Source organism: Pomacea canaliculata, linkage group LG11, assembly GCF_003073045.1.
Source record: "Pomacea canaliculata isolate SZHN2017 linkage group LG11, ASM307304v1, whole genome shotgun sequence".
Classification (NCBI taxonomy): Eukaryota; Metazoa; Mollusca; class Gastropoda; order Architaenioglossa; family Ampullariidae; genus Pomacea; species Pomacea canaliculata.
Genome location: NC_037600.1, coordinates 86387 through 110000, shown reverse-complemented (window position 1 = coordinate 110000; position 23614 = coordinate 86387). Strand labels below are relative to the sequence as shown.

Sequence of the window (23614 nt, the reverse complement as noted above, 5' to 3'; positions counted from 1 at the left end):
GTGTCGACTTTTGTGTTCTGCAGTCAGTGGTGGGGATGACAAATGAATAAAATTTAGGGTCAAAGTTCATCAATTCGTCCTCCAAATTGTTATTTTTGATTAGGCTGTTTCTTGTAGCTGAGAACTCTCACCCAAAGCAATATCAAGTGTTTGCGGCGCCCTTAGAGAGTGAAGCCTTTGTTATTTTGTTACAATGAAAATATTTGTCCTTGTGGAACTGTACACTGACTGAATACTCAAACACCCGATTGCGAAAACAACTCACCCTAGTCCTACTCCTTTCTGCACCCTGCCTCTAACATTGCGACACGTGGGCTCTGTAGACGGCGCTGACCACTGTCAACATTGCCCTGGCCCAGACATTGACCCCTGACCCAGCCGGCAGTATCCTGTCCACCGACCCCATCCCCTTCTAGGACATGCGATTCAGGTCTTGACACGTGATAACTTTTCTCCCACAGCCGTTGCACTTCTAGAAAACAAAGCAACACCAAACAGTTGGTTATCTCACGGCAGTGTGGCCACCCATTACGTCATCTTCCTGCAGCTGCAACTCTGCTGCTCACAGATGGCGCTTACCACACGATAGCAGTCTTGTGTGCGTTTGCAGCACGTCACTTCACTGCACGTGTCTTGAGTTCGTTACTCATGTATGATCATAATCGTGTGTATGCACTCGTTATACGTGTCTATACTCAATGCTCACACTCATTATACGTGTCTATACTCAATGCTCACTCTCATTATACGTGTCTATACTCAATGCTCACTCTCATTATACGTGTCTATACTCAATGCTCACTCTCATTATACGTGTCTATACTCAATGCTCACTCTCATTATACGTGTCTATACTCAATGCTCACACTCATTATACGTGTCTATACTGAAAGCTCACTCTCATTATACGTGTCTATACTCAATGCTCACTCTCATTATACGTGTCTATACTCAATGCTCACTCTCATTATACGTGTCTATACTCAATGCTCACTCTCATTATACGTGTCTATACTCAATGCTCACTCTCATTATGCGTGTCTATACTCAATGCTCACTCTCATTATACTGTCTATACTCAATGCTCACTCTCATTATACGTGTCTATACTCAATGCTCACTCTCATTATACGTGTCTATACTCAATGCTCACTCTCATTACAGGTGTCTATACTCAATGCTCACTCTCATTATACGTGTCTATGATGAATATTTACTCTCATTATACGTGTCTATACTCAATGCTCACTCTCATTATACGTGTCTATACTCAATGCTCACTCTCATTATACGTGTCTATACTCAATGCTCACTCTCATTATACGTGTCTATACTCAATGCTCACTCTCATTATACGTGTCTATACTCAATGCTCACTCTCATTATACGTGTCTATACTCAATGCTCACTCTCATTACAGGTGTCTATACTCAATGCTCACTCTCATTATACGTGTCTATACTCAATGCTCACTCTCATTATACGTGTCTATACTCAATGCTCACTCTCATTATACGTGTCTATACTCAATGCTCACTCTCATTATAGTGTCTATACTCAATGCTCACTCTCATTATACGTGTCTATACTCAATGCTCACTCTCATTATACGTGTCTATACTCAATGCTCACTCTCATTATACAGTGTCTATACTCAATGCTCACTCTCATTATACGTGTCTATACTCAATGCTCACTCTCATTATACGTGTCTATACTCAATGCTCACTCTCATTATACGTGTCTATACTCAATGCTCACTCTCATTATACGTGTCTATACTCAATGCTCACTCTCATTATACGTGTCTATACTCAATGCTCACTCTCATTCGTGTCTATACTCAATGCTCACTCTCATTATACGTGTCTATACTCAATGCTCACTCTCATTACAGGTGTCTATACTCAATGCTCACTCTCATTATACGTGTCTATACTCAATGCTCACTCTCATTATACGTGTCTATACTCAATGCTCACTCTCATTATACGTGTCTATACTCAATGCTCACTCTCATTATACGTGTCTATACTCAATGCTCACTCTCATTATACGTGTCTATACTCAATGCTCACTCTCATTACAGGTGTCTATACTCAATGCTCACTCTCATTATACGTGTCTATACTCAATGCTCACTCTCATTATACGTGTCTATACTCAATGCTCACTCTCATTATACGTGTCTATACTCAATGCTCACTCTCATTACAGGTGTCTATACTCAATGCTCACTCTCATTACAGGTGTCTATACTCAATGCTCACTCTCATTATACGTGTCTATACTCAATGCTCACTCTCATTATACGTGTCTATACTCAATGCTCACTCTCATTATACGTGTCTATACTCAATGCTCACTCTCATTATACGTGTCTATACTCAATGCTCACTCTCATTATACGTGTCTATACTCAATGCTCACTCTCATTATACGGTGTCTATACTCAATGCTCACTCTCATTATACGTGTCTATACTCAATGCTCACTCTCATTATACGTGTCTATACTCAATGCTCACTCTCATTATACGTGTCTATACTCAAGTGCTCAATGCTCTCATTATACGTGTCTATACTCAATGCTCACTCTCATTATACGTGTCTATACTCAATGCTCACTCTCATTATACGTGTCTATAATGAATATTTACTCTCATTATACGTGTCTATACTCAATGTTCACTCTCATTATACGTGTCTATACTCAATGCTCACTCTCATTATACGTGTCTATACTCAATGCTCACTCTCATTATACGTGTCTATACTCAATGCTCACTCTCATTATACGTGTCTATACTCAATGCCCACTCTCATTATACGTGTCTATAATGAATATTTACTCTCATTATACGTGTCTATACTCAATGTTCACTCTCATTATACGTGTCTATACTCAATGCTCACTCTCATTATACGTGTCTATACTCAATGCTCACTCTCGTTGAATGTGCATAGAACCACATCTTCTTAGTTCATGTCTCTAATCATATGCGTGTCTATAGTCATGGCGATATTCCCGTCCTAGTGTGACGGTACTGCGTGAGTGTGGTAGTACATAAGGTTCGAACACGTGACGTGTACGACTGTGTACAGCGGTGTGCGAGGCGTACTACCAGCGGTCGTTGGCGGCGCTGGAGCAGGCAGTGACAGGTGTGCACGCGTCGTGTCTGGCCGCACAGCTACAGCAGCAGGACTTCTACACTCGTGCCGTCACCTTGCAGACTCAGCTACAGCAACTACAGCGTGTGGTGCGTGACGTGCGCAGTTTGACGTCACTGGATCTGGCGGCCCTCGTCAACACTCGCGGCAGACCAAACCCTCACCTGCACTCCACCTTGATGGCCACTCTCATTCTCCTGGGGGAAGAAGAAAAAGAATTGTGGGTAAGTGTCAAAAATATTGCGGGGTACTTGTGAGAGAAGAAAAGAGACATTTGGAGAAGATAAGTCATTTTGACAAAGAAGAGATAGTCAGCCTAGATAAGGACTGAATGTGAAAGGTGATAACTAGAATCCAGATTAATTCCATCACACACGTGACAGTACTACAGCTGATAGATTTCACAAGGTAGCAATACTAATTCAGAGTTTCAAACAGATCTTGCAAGAGCTCAGTAAAACCAGCATCGTACAATACAACGAAACAAATACAATAAGATCAGCATCATGCAAACACCAAAAGCAAGTAAGCATTGAGTACCCGATGATATGAAAGCAATGCTTATCAGAAGACAGCCTGGAGAAATATTTCCCACAAAGATGTGTTTCTAGCAGCACCTCAGGCAACTGGTAAGGACAGAATTCACGAGTTTGAGTATAAATTTGTCTATAGTTTTTTCTGTCTTTTATACTAGTGTTTATTTATGAAAAAGTTTTAATATTGTTGTTACGGTAGCTGTTATGTCTATTATTGAGTGTAACTATATCTTAGTAATGTGTAGATAATTGTCTTATATTAATGATGCTAGCTGCTATGTCTATTGATGAGTGTAACTATATCTTAGTAATGTGTGGATAATTGTGTTATATTGATGATGCTAGCTGCTATGTCTATTGATGAGTGTAACTAATTGTATCCTAATAATGTGTAGATGACTGTATGACAATAATGTGTAGATGACTGTATGACATTAATGTGTAGATGACTGTATGACATTAATGTGTAGATGACTGTATCCTATTACTGTGTAGACATCTGTATCCTATCCAAGAGGTTTTTTCGTGAGAACAGCTCAGGCTGAATGATGTATTCTGTGTCAGGATGATTATGTCATTAAGATTAAAGACTGGGACACGTAGGTGTATAATGTAAATCTTGTGCCATAAGATAATTAAATATTAAAACAGGTATCTGTGTGAGAATAACGTGTGAGAATAATGTGTGAGAATAATGTGTGAGAATAATGTGTGAGAATAATGTGTGAGAATAATGTGTTATAAATATTACTCATCTCGTATTTGTAGTCCAATATAATCACGCATCCCTGCTAACTTCTCTGCTACGAATGGTATGTAGGGAGAAACTGTCCCCTCACTAAACGAACCGCGAATGGTTACAATACTGTGCGTGCGTGTGTGCGTTTGTGTGTTTGTGTGCGTTTGTGTGTGTGTGTGTGCGTGTGTGTGTGCGTGTGCGTGCGTGTGTGTGTGTGCGTGTGTGTGCGTGTGCGTGTGTGTGTGTGTGTGTGTATGCGTGTGTGCGTTTGTGTGTGTGTGTGCACGTGTGCGTGTGCCTGCCGTGTATCAGGAGTGGAGCAACGTGCAGAACCTAGTGCAGCGGAAGAGTGAGCTCAAGCAGCAGCTTGTGGAGTTGGACTACAGTAGGGTAAAGGTCAAGCAGGCCGAGCTGGCTGCGCACCACGTCCGCCAGTGTCAAGTCGACCTGCTACGCAAGGAGAACAGCGCATGCGCCGCTCTCCTTCTGGAGTGGGTTAGTGTGACATTTGACACCATTCAAACCTTGTAGTCTCCATAGCGATGTCTGGGGACACCATTCAAACCTTGTAGTCTTCATAGCGATGGTGAGGGAGGGGTGTGGGAGTGGGCTTGTGTGATGGTCTACACTCTACACTCTACACTGTTATTGAGTCTCGTTATTAAAGTAAAGATGGTGAGACATGCAGGAGTAGGTGCACTTGCCCATATTATTCAAGCCTCTTCACTAAGATGGTGGAGAGTGCAAGAGTAGGTTCGTGTGCTGATCCTCGTCAAGTAATTCATGCATTTCATTATTAAGTGGAGCCGGTGAGGGCGTGTGACTGGGAAGAGAGTTGTGTAGTCGCATATGGCGTCTGTCTGTACGAGCTTCATGACTGAAGGCTTTGCTGTAATGTTTAACTGACTGTACGTGAAGTCTACCTGAGTGTACCTAGGTGTACCTGGTTGTGGCTGGGACGAGCATGAGTATGCGCGACACAAATCCTCCTCCTCCTCCTCCTCCTCCTCATCATCATCATCATCATCGTTTCTGTGAGATGTACCTGACTGAAGGCTTTGCCGGGCAGGTGCAGGTAACGACGGAGGAGATCTGTGGGCGAGAAGCCATGCGAACTCAGATGAAGCAGACGACAAGCACTTGATGATGACAGATGGTCGGACCACTTCATCGCAGTTTTTGTTCGTCCGCTGGGGTGCCCAGCTCATGCCAGCTCATGAAGTTTCATCGCAAACAGCTTTTGACTGTGAAGTGAGGCCGAGTTCATGCTAGTGATGTTTTCACCATTGTGGGGCCTAACCCTCACCCTGACAACTAATGATTCTTCACCATCGTGAAACTTATTTCAGGGTTAGCTTAGCTTCATCTTTGTCAAGCCCTTTTCAGAACTAACTTTGGTTTTATTATTATCATTTACATGTATGTTTATTCATTTTTTTGTGTGGTGTGTGTGACTATTAAAATCAACTGCCAGCTCTCTTTTCCTACTAAAAACAAAAACAAACAAACAAACAAACAAACAAACAAACAAACAAAATCCCGTTAGCGTGATGTCATAGTTGTAACTGTGTATTCAAGATACAATGACAAGAACAGTGGTTATAGATAATTTCTTCATGGCTATATGGCAGTACAGAGAGGATGTGGACATTGTCAGGGTTTGGAATATTCTTTGCATCATTTTCCGAAACGTTTACTTGTATAAGATTATAAATTTTAATAAAGTTTCTTACTCTCTCTGAAGATTGAATCTCGTTTTATTACCGGGCAGAACTTTATGTGCTTTGCTATCCAGCTGTGGGTAGCAGTATGGATGTGTTTGTTATCTGACATTTAGTCTATTTACTCTATTACATGTTTGCGACTTTTATTTTAAGCAAACGACGTGTGTGATCTTTAATTGAAACATTCCTACGAAAGTTGTTCATCTTTTCGTGAAATTAATTATCTCTCTTCAGCCTGCATCCCAGTGAACGCGATAAAATAGTGATATGCAACATCAGATTTAGTAAATAATTAATAAAGCACACAAATACAACAAGTCTAGATAACTCTGCAACAAACAACGTACATCGTTGACCTCCCCTAGATATGGAATAATTTCTCTCTCAAACACACACACACACACACACCAACACACTGTAACATAAGCGTTGGCCTGTGCACTGCTGACGGGGTCAACAGATGTTTAATACCAACAGCAAATAGAGACAATATACCACTAACTGTACCTGCTATAGTAGTGTCTACTACTAACCCTGCTTACTATAGTGCTGTAGCCGGACTGACTGACCCTCGCTCGCTACTAAAAGGCCAACACACCCTATGCTATCCTTAGCCCTTAGCTTAGCGCCGTCAGTCCCTTCCTCTCTGGTGTTCCACGGAAGAGGAAGGAAACTTCCAAGGAGAATTTTCCACCATGAATTCTAGCTTTCGTTAGTCGGGTGCGTCGTCTAGTCTTTTACCTCACGTTGTGTGTGTTGTTGTTGTTGTTTGCCTATCCTAACCACCACGCACCCGAGCTCAGCCGACTTTGGAGTCTACAAAAGACCCTGCTTTACTTTCTCTCTGACTAAAGTGTCTTTTCTTCGGTGCATCCATTCCGCCGGACCTTCTCGTGTGTTCTTTCTCTGCTGCTGTGTGGCTGCTACATACGGACAACACTCTCTCCCGCTAGTGGTACACGTCACCTCAGCTACACGACACTGACACAGGTAGTCAAGGTTCAAAGACATAGATTTATTGACATAATTTACACATACAACTACCGTATCTATACCCAGCCTACCTACCTAGCCTACCTAACTCTAACACCTAACTCGATCCTGGGGCGGGGGAAGAGGCTGAGGACACGATCGAGCCGCTATTGCAGGGGCACTAAGGTACTTCTCGCTAACTCAGTCTCCGAGCTCTACTGCCATACCCACAGGCCCGTTCTTAGCCCCCGCGGGGCCCGAGGCAAAGGGCATGTGCGGGGCCCTCACGCCACGATCACACGGTTTTAGTTGGGATCTAAAGTCACTTTTTTCCTCAGGGATATCTCGTCTTTTATCATTGACAGCACGCTGCATACACATTACAACATAAGCCTACGATTAATTTATTTGTAACGTTCGTCAATAGGTTACAACGAAGGGAACCGTACAGTCTGCAGTCGTAGTTGAGGTTGAGTTGAGCGGGGCCCCTTGAAGCGCGGGGCCCTAGGCAGATGCCTCGTCCGCCTGCCCCTAAGCACGGCCCTGCATACCCAGCAAGACGGGACAGTTTGGGTACTACGTCACCCGCTGTGTGTACAGGACAGTTTGGGTACTACGTCACCCGCTGTGTGTACAGGACAGTTTGGGTACTACGTCACCCGCTGTGTGTACAGGACAGTTTGGGTACTACGTCACCCGCTGTGTGTACAGGACAGTTTGGGTACTACGTCACCCGCTGTGTGTACAGGACAGTTTGGGTACTACGTCACCCGCTGTGTGTACAGGACAGTTTGGGTACTACGTCACCCGCTGTGTGTACAGGACAGTTTGGGTACTACGTCACCCGCTGTGTGTACAGGACAGTTTGGGTACTACGTCACCCGCTGTGTGTACAGGACAGTTTGGGTACTACGTCACCCACTGTTGTACACTCAGTTTGGGCAATACGTCACCCAATGTTTGTACAATCATTTTGGGTACTACGTCACCCGCTGTTGCTTTCCATCTCGCGCCGCGCCGCGTAGGGTGGAAGGGGATGCGGGGTGGAGGGAACAGCACTGCCAGTGGATATAACGTCTATGCAGCGGTACACGCTGACCTATACTACTGTCTGCTGCTAAATGTCTACTATATAGTACGTACTGTCTACTGCTAACAGTGTTTACTATACTACTGTCTGCTGCTAAATGTCTACTATATAGTACGTACTGTCTACTGCTAACAGTGTTTACTATACTACTGTCTGCTGCTAAATGTCTACTATATAGTACGTACTGTCTACTGCTAACAGTGTTTACTATACTACTGTCTGCTGCTAAATGTCTACTATATAGTACGTACTGTCTACTGCTAACAGTGCTTACTATACTACTGTCTGCTGCTAAATGTCTACTATATAGTACGTACTGTCTACTGCTAACAGTGCTTACTATACTACTGTCTGCTGCTAAATGTCTACTATATAGTACGTACTGTCTACTGCTAACAGTGTTTACTATACTACTGTCTGCTGCTAAATGTCTACTATATAGTAGTACTGTCTACTACTAACAGTGCTTACTATACTAAATGTCTACTATACAGTACTGTCTGCTGCTAAATGTCTACTATATAGTACGTACTGTCTACTACTAACAGTGCTTACTATACTAAATGTCTACTATACAGTACTGTCTGCTGCTAAATGTCTACTATATAGTACGTACTGTCTGCTGCTAACAGTGCTTACCCAGCCTGCATGGGCTTTGGGTGTTTGAACGGCCCCGATAGGGAAGTGAGACTTTGGGATGGGAAGCGTGTAATTCGATCCTAAATTGACGCGTCCATCGCGCTTTTTTTCTTCAGCCGCTCTCGATTTGGTAGCCACGTGATCGTGTCGCATCCTTCCACCCGCTGTTTCCCCCCCCCCACCCTCTTTTCCCCCACGTGTACCTGCGGGTTAATCAGAGGTCACATCGGCCGGTTCAGCTTTGACCGGCACGCAGACATTTTGAACTGTACGTCCATCTTCAAGTGAAACACCGCCGATTTCTGAAGTAAGTCTTAATAAAGTTAAGTGAAAGATGCCATTAAAACAAATATACTTTATAACAGTGGATAGTCATGAATAATTTATGATCATATATAAGTATTGTAGTGCTTTTTGTGAAATGTTTCACGTGTTGTACCCGGCAGGTCTCACACATACATCCACTGGCAACTCGCTTTTACATGACGCTGTCTTCTATATGTGCTGTAGATAATTTAAATGGTTTAACCATATCCTTCTTGTTGTAAATAATCAAATTGCTTAATCGTATCTCTTGCCTACTAATTGCACGTATTTACTAATTACAGAAACGAAATGTTGAGCGCGAATACGATTGGCGGAAGCAAGAGGACAGTGCATGATGGGTTCAAATTAACTAGTCAAGAGGTAAAGTACACACACACACAATCTCTCGTATCATTGATGATTAACTTCGAAGTTGAAATCTATGACATGAACTCATTGAGTCATGCTTGAAATTCGTCGTCTGCTTTCTCAATAACAGTGGTGCGGCGATTACCAAACGTTTGTGTCCGTCTTGGTGCATTCTAGGGGAAAGCAACGAGACAATCACATTGCTTTCTGAACAACTAAAATTTTGGAAAATTAATGCAAAGCAAAAGAAAGAATTTTATTTTTGTACTTATACACTTTGAAATTAAAACAAAATGTATGAAATCCAATGCTATGCAATGAACTTTGTCAAAGTCTGTCATTTTTCTAACAATCACTTATCTGATCACATATATTTTCTTTGTCTTTAAAATGCTGCATGCCATTTTTTCAGTTTATTTTACATGATTTACAAAAAGAACTAATTATAACAATCTTTAATTGCAGATCACACTGACTAGGTCTGGCTCAGTGAATTTTACCAGTAAGTTTATTTTGTCTCCCTCTATGATTTCATGATCACTATACAAGCACAGGTTTTGTGTTTTTAATGGTGTACATGCACATCCTTATTATATCCATCTAAACATTTTCTGTTAATTAAAAAAATTGTCAATAGACTTACATCCATAGTTTTGTTTTGTCATTACTTTAAAGACTAAAAGTAACATTTTGATTTCAAATACATTTTTGAACAGAGTTCTCAGCAAAGTTGATGAGCAGAGATAAACACTACAGAATGTAGTTCACAAACTGAATCAGGTCACCCTGCTTCTTCAAAATATGGGGAAAGAGGAGCTGATGAAGAAATGAATTAGAACAAAAGTGGTATGTCATTTAAGTATAATGTGTTAGTACTAGACACCTTTTTTAAATGTTACCTTTAGCTTTAGCTAATATATCAGTTAATATGTATGTTATGCTTTACAGTCTTGATAAACATTTAACAAACAGGCAGGCATAGCATCAGCTTACAGGTTAACTCTCCTGACAAGAATGTGTGGTCAGTGTAATATTTGCATTAAAAATAATACACATTTTATGAAGTACAAAATAATGTAGTATTTTATATGCATAGATTTTATTTATAAAAATAATTCTGTCACTTGCTTTTCATGGTGTCAAAATGAGCAGTCTGTGTGTCTATTAACTATGACCACTAAAATTGTTCTACTTTCATAAAGAACAGCTTTGATTAAACTCTTAATTAACTTGGTGATTTGAGTCACTTAATGCCATTATTTTCTCTGAAGTCCCACTAGGGTTTATTTAAGAGACTGGGTCTGGTTTGTAGCTATATTCATCATGCAACCATTGATCCTCATCAGTGGAGTAGGGTTCAGCATTATATCTTAAACTTATCCAATCCAGTGAATTAATTTATTTCGCATTTGTATTGTAGTATTTTTACATGTGGAAACAACTAAAGATTTTTTTTAACAGGTTCTGCACCTCTCGTGCACGGAGAATTTTAAAACGGCTGCTATCTTCAGTGTTGGCTCAGTGGAACCAAAGGGGAAAAAGTTTCCAGTCACTTCAGCTGAGAAGTATATTAATTGGTGTGTAGTTTTTGTTTGGTTTTGATTTCTTTGAGGTGTACGTCAATATGAACTTAAAAGGACAAGTTTCCGAACAATTTAAAAAAAATAGTGAATCTAAGTATTATTTTCTACATTTACAAATTTATTATTGTGTACAATAGCATTTAAGTCTACCTTACAATTTCTATTTGTGCACAGCTGCAGTCCAAGAGACATGGATTGAGGAATGATTCGAAGGTGATGCCATCTAATGGTGAGTGGAATTACAAAATGAGTTTGTCAAGTTAAAATTATTAATGTGAGCATTGTTTTTATTCTTCGTGGATTTATTCAGTAGGCCTATTTACTTTACTTTTTGTACTAAAGATTAATTGGTTACTTTCAGATATTATCCAAACTTCTTATACACACAAATGGCCATCAAGACATTACCGTTTAAAAATCTTTTTATTCCACTCTTGTTCAAGTTCTTGTAATCTCACTAGTAATTAGTAGATTTATGAAAGCTTTAACTCTTTCTTTACACAAGGCTAAAGGCGGTCAAACCCCCATGTACGCATGAATTTACCCTTTTTCAAAAAATTATTAAAAATAACTAAACAAGATAGAACAGCAATTTAAATTGATTATGACAGATCAAAATGTGTAGAAGTGGAACAATTTTACCGTAATCTTGCTCGTGAACTCACTTTTATGATAATCCAACCAAAATTAGGTATATTATGTGAAGTTTGGAAAATTTTTTTTTTTTTTTTACACATTTCAAACAAAAAATTCGGGAGCAGATGAAAACCATTTTTACACCATTCGTGGTCAAATTCTCCTTCATCTGAAGCAGGAATATCCTCTGGGATGTTCTTTCTTTTGTTATTCGACGTTTCAGATGCATGATGTTCGCAATGTGTACCATCGAAAAGGACAGGTAGTGTAGAATATCGGCGAGACTTTCGTTCAAACGTACGTCCTTCGTCATGTAAGGGAGATAATTGTGTTCATAAAGGCCTAAACTATCTTATTTATTAATTTTTTCTTTTAAACCACGAGCTGTAAAGGCCTAAAAAAAATTACAACAATGCATAAGCCCAATGTAAATACTGCGTAACAAGTGAGCAGGGCAAAATCGGCCACCCGTGTTGAGTGCATAAAGAAAGAGTTAAGCTTTCATCTATGTGAGAGGTTAGTTCTACTTACATAGCAAAAATCAAAATATGTAAATGCATTGTAACTTATTTCTTTTCTTCTACAGGGATTCCACCACTCATGGATCGATTTTTGGTGTCATATTTTTCTATCTTTTATGTAAATTGTTTGACTTTATGTTATAAGTAATTATTTCAAAAATAACTTTCATGGGGTAAAAAATTATTGACTGCAATTTTTATGTAAATAATTGGATGAATGCTTATGTTCAAAAACAACTTTAATGCTTTAAATAATGTAAACTGTTAAAATAGTTTTTTGGTGTAAATAATAAAATTGTTTAATAATATCTCTTGCATACTATTTATGCGTTGTGAGGAAACAAGATTTTGAAAAGCTGTTGAATGTTTTCTTCATGGTGTGCAAGCCTGTGTACCAGTGTAAGTAAAAGTGAGAAAGGGTGAGGAATGCAGCAAGAGGGGAGTGGGAGTTGGGAGTTTGATGGGAAAACACGACTTCTCATGGGCGATCGGTGGGTATGCAATGGTTTTTTGGTGGGAAGGTGGGTGGGTCTTTCGTGGGAAAACATGGCAACCCGTGGGAATTCCCTACGAGGTCCCCTTAGGGTCCCGCTTCCAAAACCCGAGAGGGACCCAACTTTCTTCCCGAAGAGGTCCCATGAGGGACCCAAGAGTTCTTGCAGGCTGGGTACTGTACTACTGTCTGCTGCTAAATGTCTACTATATAGTACGTACTGTCTACTACTAACAGTGCTTACTATACTAAATGTCTACTATACAGTACTGTCTGCTGCTAAATATCTACTATACAGTACTGTCTGCTGCTAAATATCTACTATACAGTACTGTCTGCTGCTAAATATCTACTATACAGTACTGTCTGCTGCTAAATATCTACTATACAGTACTGTCTGCTGCTAAATGTCTACTATATAGTACGTACTGTCTACTACTAACAGTGCTTACTATACTACTGTCTGCTGCTAAATGTCTACTATATAGTACGTACTGTCTACTGCTAACAGTGCTTACTATACTACTGTCTGCTGCTAAATGTCTACTATATAGTACTGTCTTCTATTAACAGCGCCTACTCTACTACTGTATGCTGTCTACTGCGAACGCTCTCTATCCTCAAATATCTCGAGACTGCAAACTGCACAGACAAAGATGGCCAGCTGAGGGCTGACTTGAGGTTGTTATCTTCCTCGGGGAAACGAAACTACAAGACGACCAGCGGTACAAGAGGCAACTGCTGCATTTGCGCGCCTATTCGGGGTTTTGGCTGTAAAGGTGAGAACACTGCTTACAGCACGTCTGACATTGAATGTGTTCAGGAATGAGTTAAAAATACGCGGCTTACATTTTCTTTTGTATTAATTAGCAAACGTGAGGCGAGTTATTGGAGAAGGAAAATACGCATTTGACTGTATTGTTATTCTGCGCTCTTCGTTCCTATCCCGCTTTATCAGCCTCTGAAAATACTGCATATGTGTCTGTAATATTATATAGTATATGCACATTCTCTGTGTGTGTGAGAGAGAGAGAGAGGAATACACCGTGTCGACCCACAGACTTTTCATGTCATGGCGCTGTTAGACATCCTGGTGCAGGGGTCAGGTCGACCCAAGTCCCGACAGTAACATGTCCTGTGTATGTGAAGGGGGAGAGGGTGACAATCACGTGTTAATGACCTAAACATAAGATCGGAACTTAAATAGTGCACTGACTGCATTAATTATCTTCCATCAAGAATTGTTTGGATGTGGTTTACATATAGTGCTGGGTGTGTTTGTAGGAGAGAGAGGGCGGGGGGGAGAAAAAACAAGTTTACAACACACATATCAAATCCGGCAGAAAGTAACAGGGTCAAATCCTGTTTACTCAACCCATATATGGTTGTACATAAACTGCAAAGAACAGTATATGCTAATTAAAATGAGTCCAAAGGATAATCAGACAACATTCATAATGAATGTAGAATTTTAGAATTCACAAATCGCCCCATGCAACCTCGTTTTAGAAGCCATCTAAATGAAAAGATACTGGCTTGGCATAAAAGCAGTAAATTTAGATAGAATAAATAAACAGCTATACTGTAAGAGTGTTATTTGTAATAGAGTATTAGCACGTGACAAGTAATTCAGTAATATACTATATGCACACTAAATTTGGAATACTTGAGTCAGAGAGGAAAGTTGTCCAAATCACATAATTAGAAAGCAGACGTAGACTAGTTTCTAAAAATAATATCAACTTTTAATAGAAATTATGTCTTATAGCTAAAGAGGAGTTGGAGGAAGTGACCCATTTATCCTTGTTAATAGGAACAGCTAGAAACTACAGCAAATACCATTGCTGAATGATTGGCCTTGACATGCTAAGGGAAGAGTAGGAGTCAGGGTTAGCTTTCTTCTGTATGTTGATTAATAAGATAAATTTGGCAAATGTCCCAGTAGGCAATACTTAGCCATGTTTCAATTTTTTTTTAAATAAAAAAATGTTAATTTGTTTGATTTTATAAATTAAAAAGTGCACAAATCTGCAATTAAAAACATATGGTATTAGCATAAAATTTTGTTATGATAAAGGTTAAGGTCTGTATAAAGACAGATTAATTGTGTGTGATAGTGTTATGCAATAAGGTATAAATTTAATATTCTCATATTATAACTATGTTTACAGATGTTAGGGTTCAGCATAATCATAGACATAGTCAATGTCAGAAACAATGAAGTAGAATAACATTTATGATTAAACCCCTGCGTGTATTGGGGTTTGGATTGGTCGGAGAGAGGGATATGGATTATAAATAAGTTTGTTTTGTTGAATTTGATGCGTGCTGACCCTTAAACAGTAAATCAGTAGCTAGTAAATATCTTACTAACCCTTTATATTTTCTCTCTACAGGTATAAAGTAGGAGCTCCATGAATAAACAAATCAGTATGCACCTATTGGTGCTGGCTGGAATCTTTTATTGTAAGTATGCTTCTTTTAATATGTTAAGTTATTTTTATTTTCATGTATTTTGTCTGAAGTTTTTTCTGAACTTTGAATCTGGTTCATTGTCTTTTGGCCAGATGTCATGCAGTTGGATCAGTCGTGTTCAGCCAATAATTTGTAGCTGCATCCCATAATTGCTCTCTCTACCAGCCTTTCCCGCTGACTAAATTCTGGTTGCATGAAAGCATGTTTTTTTGTTTTTAGAATTTTATTTTTGCTGTTCTTCTTTTAGTGGATGAGTCAAACAACCTCACTGAACATTGCAGCTCATGAGACCTTAAAAACAAATATTGACTAGATATGGCAGCATAATGGTGCGGGCTAACGATGAAACATAGCGTGACCTTAACTGATCAGAATGTAAATTGTGCTCTGACTTTTTCATTATCTTCATCAAGGGATGTTTGGGCATGATTCATATTATTATTATATTATTATCATATATCGTCTTATTGGAGAGACTGAATGGATAGCCTCACTAAACATAAAAAGTACATCCTCACTAGAAATAAAGTTTTGTGTTCATTTGTTTTTTAAAGCATAAAACAACCTGATGTGTGTAATGTATGATGTTTACCTTAAAATTGTAGAGTTCGTGTCTTATTGTGTATGTATATAAATAATAATATGTTGAATTTGTATAGCACTTTTTCCCCCACCATTAAAAATGGGCTCATAGCGCATACTAAAAAAAAAACCCATGCAAACATAATCAGAACTGATGTTGATCTCAAAAACAGTTGCAGAATCACTGTAGATGTGTTTTGGTGCCTTCTGAGATGGTAATGTCAGCTCTGTTACTGTCTTTATTCAGATGTTTCTTTTGTGGAAGACATCCTAGGCACAGCTCAAACCTTGAAATGTTCAGGAGAATAGGATAATCTCATCAGGCCTTGCAAAGGTGGAAGCTCTCCAGTTTCCGGAGGCAGGAATCAGAAGTATTATACCATTGTTGACAGATATAGAAATAATTCCATTCTGGCCAGCGTCTCACCCAGACCATTGCAGTCTCCAAGATCTCCTTTCTTGGGTAACTTGAAGATGAGCCCTGTCTTCCATGCATCAGGGAGCTGCCCGGATTCCCAAACTTGCCTGAAGATTTCAGTTGGGAGCTGTGACATTCACATCTGCTTTTAACATCTCTGCTGTTATTCCATCTTCCCCTGGTGCTTTGCTGCTCTTCATTGTCTTGATTGCTGCTGTCACTTCTTCCAGGCTTGGATGGTCTGTGCAGATGTCAAGGTCTATAGCTGCTGGCTGGATGTCTGCAAGCTGAGGGGGATCTGGTCTGTTCAGAACTGACTCAAAATGCTCCCTCCAGCGCTGTAGTTTTCCTGCCTCTCCCTCGATAACATTACCGTTCATGTCTTTCACTGGCACATCACTGTTCTTAAACCCGTTGTTTAGCTGTTTGTTTATCTTGTACAGTGTCTTCAGGTCATTTTTTCTTGCTTCTTTTTCAGCTTCATCTGCCAGTTTCTCTGTGTAGTCTCTTGTCGGTTTTTTCATCTTCTTTACCTCTTTGTTTAGTGTTGTATATCTTTGTCTGTGTTGTTCCTTCAGGCGTTCGGATCTAGTGCTGTTGATTTTTTGTTTGGCTGACTTTCTCTCTTCTATCTTCTTCCATGTCTCTTCTCTGATCCACTGTTCTTTCTTTTTCCATTGCAAGCCCAGTATTTTCTCTCCTTGTTCCTGTAAGACTCGATTGAAGTCATCTAAGGTTAGCTCTTGTTGGTCTCCTAGAGCCTGGAACCTGTTCTTTACTTCCATGGCAAAGGCCCGTTTGGTGGCTGGATTTTTCAGTTTGCCAGAGTCCACTCTCTGCTGACGTGCCTGTTTTCCTCGCGATCGACGTAGCTTTAGAGAAATTGCGACTATCATAAGAGTGTGGTCACTGGCAACGTCTGCTCCTCTGTAGGCTCTGACATCTTGAAGTGAGCTCCTCCATCTTTGGTTGATGATGACAAGGTGTATCTGGTTCCTTGTGATCCCATCTGGTGATGTCCACGTTGCAAGTTGTGTGGAAGAGTGGGTTGTTTTCTTCACAAAAGTCTGCCAGTCTCTCTCCGTTGTCATTGATGGTTCCAATTTCATGCTTGCCCATGACATGCTCCCTGAAGGTGTTGTCACTTCCCACCTTGGCATTGAGGTCGCCGATGATGAGCAACAATCATGGACTCGAACACTCTCCGAGGCTGCCTGGAGCTGATCGTAAAAAGCATCCTTGTCTTCTGTCTCGGAGTCTTCTGTTGGTGCATAGCAAGCTAGCACTGTCAGCTTGGTGTACTTTGAATGGAATCTTGCTCTCAAAAGCCTGGGTCCATAAGGCTTCCATTCCAGCTGTGCCTTTTCAGTTTTCTTGTTGAGGAGTAGAGCCACTCCTTCAGAGTGCTGACCGTCTGATCTTCCTGAGAGCATGATGGTATGTCCTGACGCTAGTCTCCTCTTTCCAGTGCTGGTCCATCTGACCTCACTGACTCCCAGGATGTCCAAGTTGTAGTTGTCAAACTCCTTGACTAGTTGGAGCATCCTGCCAGTCTGGTACAAGGTCTGGACGTTCCAGCACCCCACCCTCAACTTTTGCCTCGGCTTCAGTAAATCCACTGTCGGGGCGCCAGCTCCCTCTCGGGTTTGGCTGTTGTCCGTCATTAGTCCAGTCTCCTGGTGTGCTTCATTACCGTCGCTATCCGTGACGAATTCTCTGGTTTTAGTTTCGGTAACAGGCTTTTTTTACATGGTGGGGTTGTTAGCCCTACCACAACCTACTTTACCTCTAGGTGAGGTGTCCACCTTAGTCGCCTCTTACGACATGCCTGGCTGGATGGCAGGGACCCTATTCTTACAATGCTTGCTAGGCAAGCATACTTTACTACCAGGCTATTTTTGCCTATCCCTAGCTCACGTTGGATGTTTAGAGTAACTTTTCTTTGGTCTTTCCACACCGCACCAGAGGTGTCAACAACGCCTTTGGTGTTATGATATCCTGAAGAAAATTATATGGCCCGTTGGAGAAGGCATTGGCATTTTTTACCAGTGCGTCCCTGATGACCTTGTAGCGGTTGAGCACCACCACCACGAGCTGGCTGCTGAGGTGCAGACTGAACATATGACTCTACTGTCATCACCATGTTGAGAATTGCTGCTGAGGATCTTTCTTCATCAGCAGCAGCAGATGCTGAGGAGACTCAGCAGTAGTACAGCCAGCCCGGGTCCTGGAGGTACACCTGCAGGCTGTCTCAAGGAAAACCACCACAACGACAACACAGCAACGCTTAAAGCAAGGCCTGTGTTGAAGTCAATGATTTCCACTAGAACAACCATGGTGCTCTGTTAGCTGTCTTTTGGAACAACAAATGTGGATGAATCCTGTTAGAACTTCAGCTGCACACAAAGCTAGAACAGTTACTGTTTCAGACTGCTGTATTTGTAACGAATCCTGCTGTGACAGAACAACATCACAGCTTGTTACGTTTGCAGAAAAAGAATCACAATCTAAAATGAACACCGCTGATTCACAGATCTAAAATAGGGCAAGATGGCGTACACATTACAGCTGAAAGAAAATACTCAAGAAAAATAAGGGAAGTGGTGAAGACAAAGAAACCAATTGAGAAACACAGGTGATAATGTCACAGGTCCATAGATTGCCACCACAAAAACCTGACGCAGATTAACGGGCAAGACGAAATGTGATGAAGAGCTGCCCTCTCTAGCTAGTTAGGCGAAGGGACATCACTCTCCAATCAAGACAGGATAACAGGATATTACAAGACAGGATATAATTGTATATGTATATTGTATGGTTGGGTATTATTTTGTATGTTTGATGAATTTCATGTGGTAGGGAATGTTATTCTCATGCTTAAAACCATTCGTTACCAAGAATATTTTTCAAAAGTAAAAATAACTTAGAAAATCTTTCTTGACAGGCTAATAAAGTTAGAGATTAATATTAAGCTAGCAATCAGACCTAGCGATCAATGTAAGCCTAATGATTAATGGCTTTTTTCAGGTTCAGCAATGCTCTTGCAAACAGATCCTGTGGCAGCCAATGGTGCTGGTGAGTTTGAATGTTCAGTATCACTATGATCCTAGATGTATAAAGCAGTGAGATGCTTGAATCAACACTGTCACAAGGATTGTTAGCATTCTTTGCATGGCATTAGCAGTCTTTTGGTATGAGTTTCTTAGAGTCATAGTTACGGATTTTGTTGTTGTTGTTGTTTTTTGTGGCATCACAGTGTTATATTCTTTTCTGTCCTGTCACAGTGCTTAATGCTTTTACTTTGTAGGTTTATGATCATAGATTTCAGTTCTTCATGATGAAACCTCAAAACAATGTCAAAACAATGACAGCTCATGCTAAGCAATTAGCAATGGAAAGGGGTAGGATCTGTAAAGTGTGTACAACAAGCAGCCATGGTAAAAACAACAGATGACACGGTAAAAAAGCAGACTGCAACTAGTAGCTTAAACACTTGAGTATGAAGAGTTAGGTTTAATGCCTGCATCATCTGCTGGTTGCACATTCCATGAGATAGGGTGTTCTAGCAAGTTGATGCTGAATGCACAAACATGCATTTACCAAAGGCTTTGGTCCTCGTCCTGGGAGTGGAAAAGAGGTGGGTGTCTACAGAAGTAGGGAGATACCTGCTGGGATTGTAGTGAGTCAGGAAGTCAGAGAAGGAGTTTAGCCTGCAAAGAACCTGAAGTGCAGTTAGGTTATATTCTGTGTGAGCCTTGAAGAACCTAAAGCAGTATGCAGCCAGTTTTTATTTTTATGCACACATTAAAGAACCTGCATGCAGAATGTAGTATGCAGCAATCCCAGTTTTTTAACATGGATAGTTTGGAAGGGTTTGAAGTACCATTTCCATTGTTGCTATGGTAATTTCTCATTTTCTTTAGTTGCATTGTTTGGGGACTAATCTGTGATATGATACTTTCTGTCAGCTGTGCTATGACCCTCTATAAGCTGTGAAATGACATTTTGCGCTGTTCAGTCATCTCACACTTTTTGAAAAACATGACTAAACATCAAGACATTTTCATGACAGGATAATGAAAGTGGTGTAGTATTAACATGTCACCAACTCCCAGTGTCATATCAAGTTAGCCTTTAACATTAACTCTGAAACTAACTCGTTGCAGGGTTGAGATCTGTGTAGTATATGTACTTTCATCCAGTCTCATGTATGTGCCTACTTACAGTTCCACATCACTGTGAAGCCTAGTATATATACAGGTAGTCCTCGACTTACGACGTTGATCCGTTCTTACGCGGCGTCGTAAACCGAATTTCGACATAAGTCGGATCATACGTTCATACAGTACTGTACCATAATAACAGTACAGTCCTGCAAACACTTATCCTACCCAAACACCTATCGTAACACAGGACCCTACATAATTATCAATAAACATAAGTACAGTAAAATATTGTGCAGTACAGTACGCGTTGTTATCCTTTGTTATCAGCTTTGTTATCACTGTCGCTTTCATAGGAATAGATCCTGTCACATGTTCAAGGATGCGATCTTTATCCTTGATAACCGTAGCGACAGTCGAACGACTAAGTCCTAATGACCTGCCAGTTTCTGCTGATGTTTCCCCCTTCTCACATTGCCTTATGATATCCACTTTCACAGTACTGTACTGGACTCTACAACTCCCGCCCCACGTGGAATGAGGCGCACGTGCAGTTCGACTTACGACGCTAAACCTCGTAAGTCGGAATGAGCGTCGTTTACAGCATCGTAACCACGAAACAACGTAACTCGAGACCGTCGTAACCCGAGGACTACCTGTATATTTTCTATACTTTAATGTGTTCACATGTTATCTATACATCTTACTCAGCATTTCCTAAGATATATGCTCAGTCTATTTATTTGCAGCTCAACCTATGCCTTGCAAGTCACGTGTCATGTCTGACAATGCCATCCTCTCTCTTCCTGCTGGCCTGTTAGCAGGCAATGAGTGTTATTTTCTCCTGACACGGAATGCATCTGATGCCAACGTGACAACACTCCTTTTCTCATCTCTTGCCATGCAAGGAAATGACTACCTTCTACTGTATGATGGGAATGTCTCTGGTGTCCTAAACCCAGCTGACATAGTAGCCAACATGAGCGGCACCAGAGGTAATATAGTCATTGGCAGCACATGTCATGTACTCTGGCTAAGGTAAAAATGTTACAGATATCCAGTTGTACTCTGGCTAAGGAGGAAATGTTACAGGTGTCATGTACTCTGGCATCTTAGGCAAGGGAGGAAATATTGCAGATGATGCCTTCTTTTTTTCCGTGTGGTTGTAGTTGACAATGCTGTTGTGCTTTTCAGTGCAGCCATTCAGTGCTTATTTCAAGAAACACTTCACCGGGTCTTACTTGTTGAGCTGGAGCTTTTTTAATGGTGTTGGATTGCTTACACACTCTTGCGCGCGCGTGTGTGTGTTTTGTAGGTTTACTTGTGGTCACTTTGGCCTAATTTTAAGTTTGTCTTCTGTGTAAAAAAAACATGAGCGTACCTTTGCATGGGCTGTGGTATTTGACAACTCTCCTATTATATTATGTTCTGTTGTCTCTGTTCTTTCATGTTATTTTTAAAAGTTACGTTGTTAGAGTGCATTTCTTGTCTTCCCTCTTAGCTGTCAGTTTGTATACGAATACAAGCAGCATTTCAGAGTCCAGCTGAGACTATAAATGAACAATTCAGGGCTTCTGCTTACGCAAAAAATTGCATCCAGTACGCATTAAAAGTTCGGAGGACCCCTTCAATTTTCGTCAATGGGGTCCCAGGGGACCCCTTCAAATCTGGGCGAAGAACAGATACAAAATTTGGTAAGTGTAGTGTCTGACATCGTAGCCCAATCTATTGTCGTCTGCTACAAGGTGAGAGTCACTTCCCTTGCACTGAGTTTCTTCCTTTACTGGGAAGAGTTCGAAGATGTTGACAGCGAGGTTATAATCATCGTCTCAGAAACGGAAAGAAAGTGAGCACCCCAAGTACAGTGAGCATAAGCTTATCACAGATGCTTGCACACTCTTCATGGCACTGAAATCTCACCGTTTCTGACTAGACATTACAGTGCTTTGTGTGCCTGAAAGGCAGTTGAACAAAGTAGTTGATTTGGGGTTTTTTTCAACTTTGTAAAGGGACCCCTTAGAGTTAGCCTGGGACCCCTTAGAAATCTGAAGAAGGGGTCCCTGGGACCCCAAAGAATTTAGCCTTAGCAGAAGCCCTGCAATTATTTCATAAATTAACTTCTCTGTGACAAATGCAGAATCACCCCTTCATACATCTGACAAACACTAGAATTAATGTGGAATTAATCCTTTAAGCCTGTTTGTCACAGAGCCCTTCCTAGCAGTCTTCTCATCTAACGTCTCGACAGTTATGGTTCACATCACCAGTAATGACAGCCGCAGCAACTTCACAGCTATGCTGAGCTTACATGGTGAGTGACATTGTGTGACACCAGGGGCACAATCATAAAAAATTTGTCTTTGTTAGATAGTCTTTGAGTATATAGTGGTTAGGTGCATTCTTTGCTGCCTTTGTATATAAATATCGACTCAACTCCTATGTGCCCAATGTCTTTACATTTGTTCATAAGGTTTTATTTACATCCCTATTTATTGATCATCATTTTATTCTGTTTCTTAACATTAATTATCAGCCTCATTGTCATTACTCTTAAACATGTCCTTGAAACCTAATTGTTACTCTGTGTAAATATTGTGCTTAGGCCTTGCTGACCCCATGACACTGTACCCAGGTTAGCATAACTTCATCACTCTGTGCCCAGGCTATACTGACCCGAGTCTAACCTTTGCATGTTTTGCCATTTAGGTTGTGAGCAAGACCAGAGTCTTACTCCTGGAAACTTAGTGCTGCTGCTGTCACCAGAGTATTCCCCAAGTCAGGGTTCTTTCCAGTGTAAGTACAAAGTCTCCATGAATGGGTCAGCTACAGACTCTAAGCTGGCACTTTCCTTCAGGAATTTCAACTTACCTGGTGCCACTCTGAATGTTACAACTGATCTCAATGCTACCCAAGAGCTGACTGGTAAGTCTTGCCATGTGTCTTGGAGAAGGATGAACAAGGTGAGAGATGGAGTTAGAGATGAAGTGTCTGTGCATGGAAATGGCATACGAAGGATGTTACACTTCTGCCCGGACTTCAGTATTATTGCGCTTTTTGCAAATGCAGACCATATGGACTCGTTAGAGTGATTTTTGGGGTTTTTCCACATTTTTTTCATAATTTTTCCCCTCATAGTTTTCCTAGGATGGTGAGGAGAAGCAAGTCAATGCATGTTCTAAGTGATCCACCAGTGCTGTC

At 40.7% G+C, this 23614-nt stretch overlaps 2 protein-coding genes across 4 annotated transcripts in view; both read left to right on the top strand.

The window, feature by feature from the left end:
* LOC112575899 (hillarin-like) overlaps nt 1-6188 on the top strand; it is a 23617-nt gene extending 17429 nt beyond the window's left edge. For all 3 annotated transcript variants that reach the window (XM_025258040.1, XM_025258039.1, XM_025258038.1), the window contains exons 12-14: nt 3105-3394; nt 4758-4940; nt 5515-6188. In XM_025258040.1, coding sequence (XP_025113825.1) covers nt 3105-3394; nt 4758-4940; nt 5515-5589 — 548 coding nt within the window. In that variant the 3' untranslated portion in view covers nt 5590-6188. The remainder of the gene's footprint in view (nt 1-3104; nt 3395-4757; nt 4941-5514) is intronic.
* A 7168-nt stretch (nt 6189-13356) lies between these two features.
* LOC112574652 (cubilin-like) overlaps nt 13357-23614 on the top strand; it is a 50252-nt gene continuing 39994 nt past the window's right edge. Inside the window, exons 1-6 of the mRNA XM_025255848.1 lie at nt 13357-13557; nt 15175-15244; nt 19281-19328; nt 21166-21411; nt 22626-22727; nt 23123-23338. Coding sequence (XP_025111633.1) covers nt 15193-15244; nt 19281-19328; nt 21166-21411; nt 22626-22727; nt 23123-23338 — 664 coding nt within the window. The 5' untranslated portion in view covers nt 13357-13557; nt 15175-15192. The remainder of the gene's footprint in view (nt 13558-15174; nt 15245-19280; nt 19329-21165; nt 21412-22625; nt 22728-23122; nt 23339-23614) is intronic.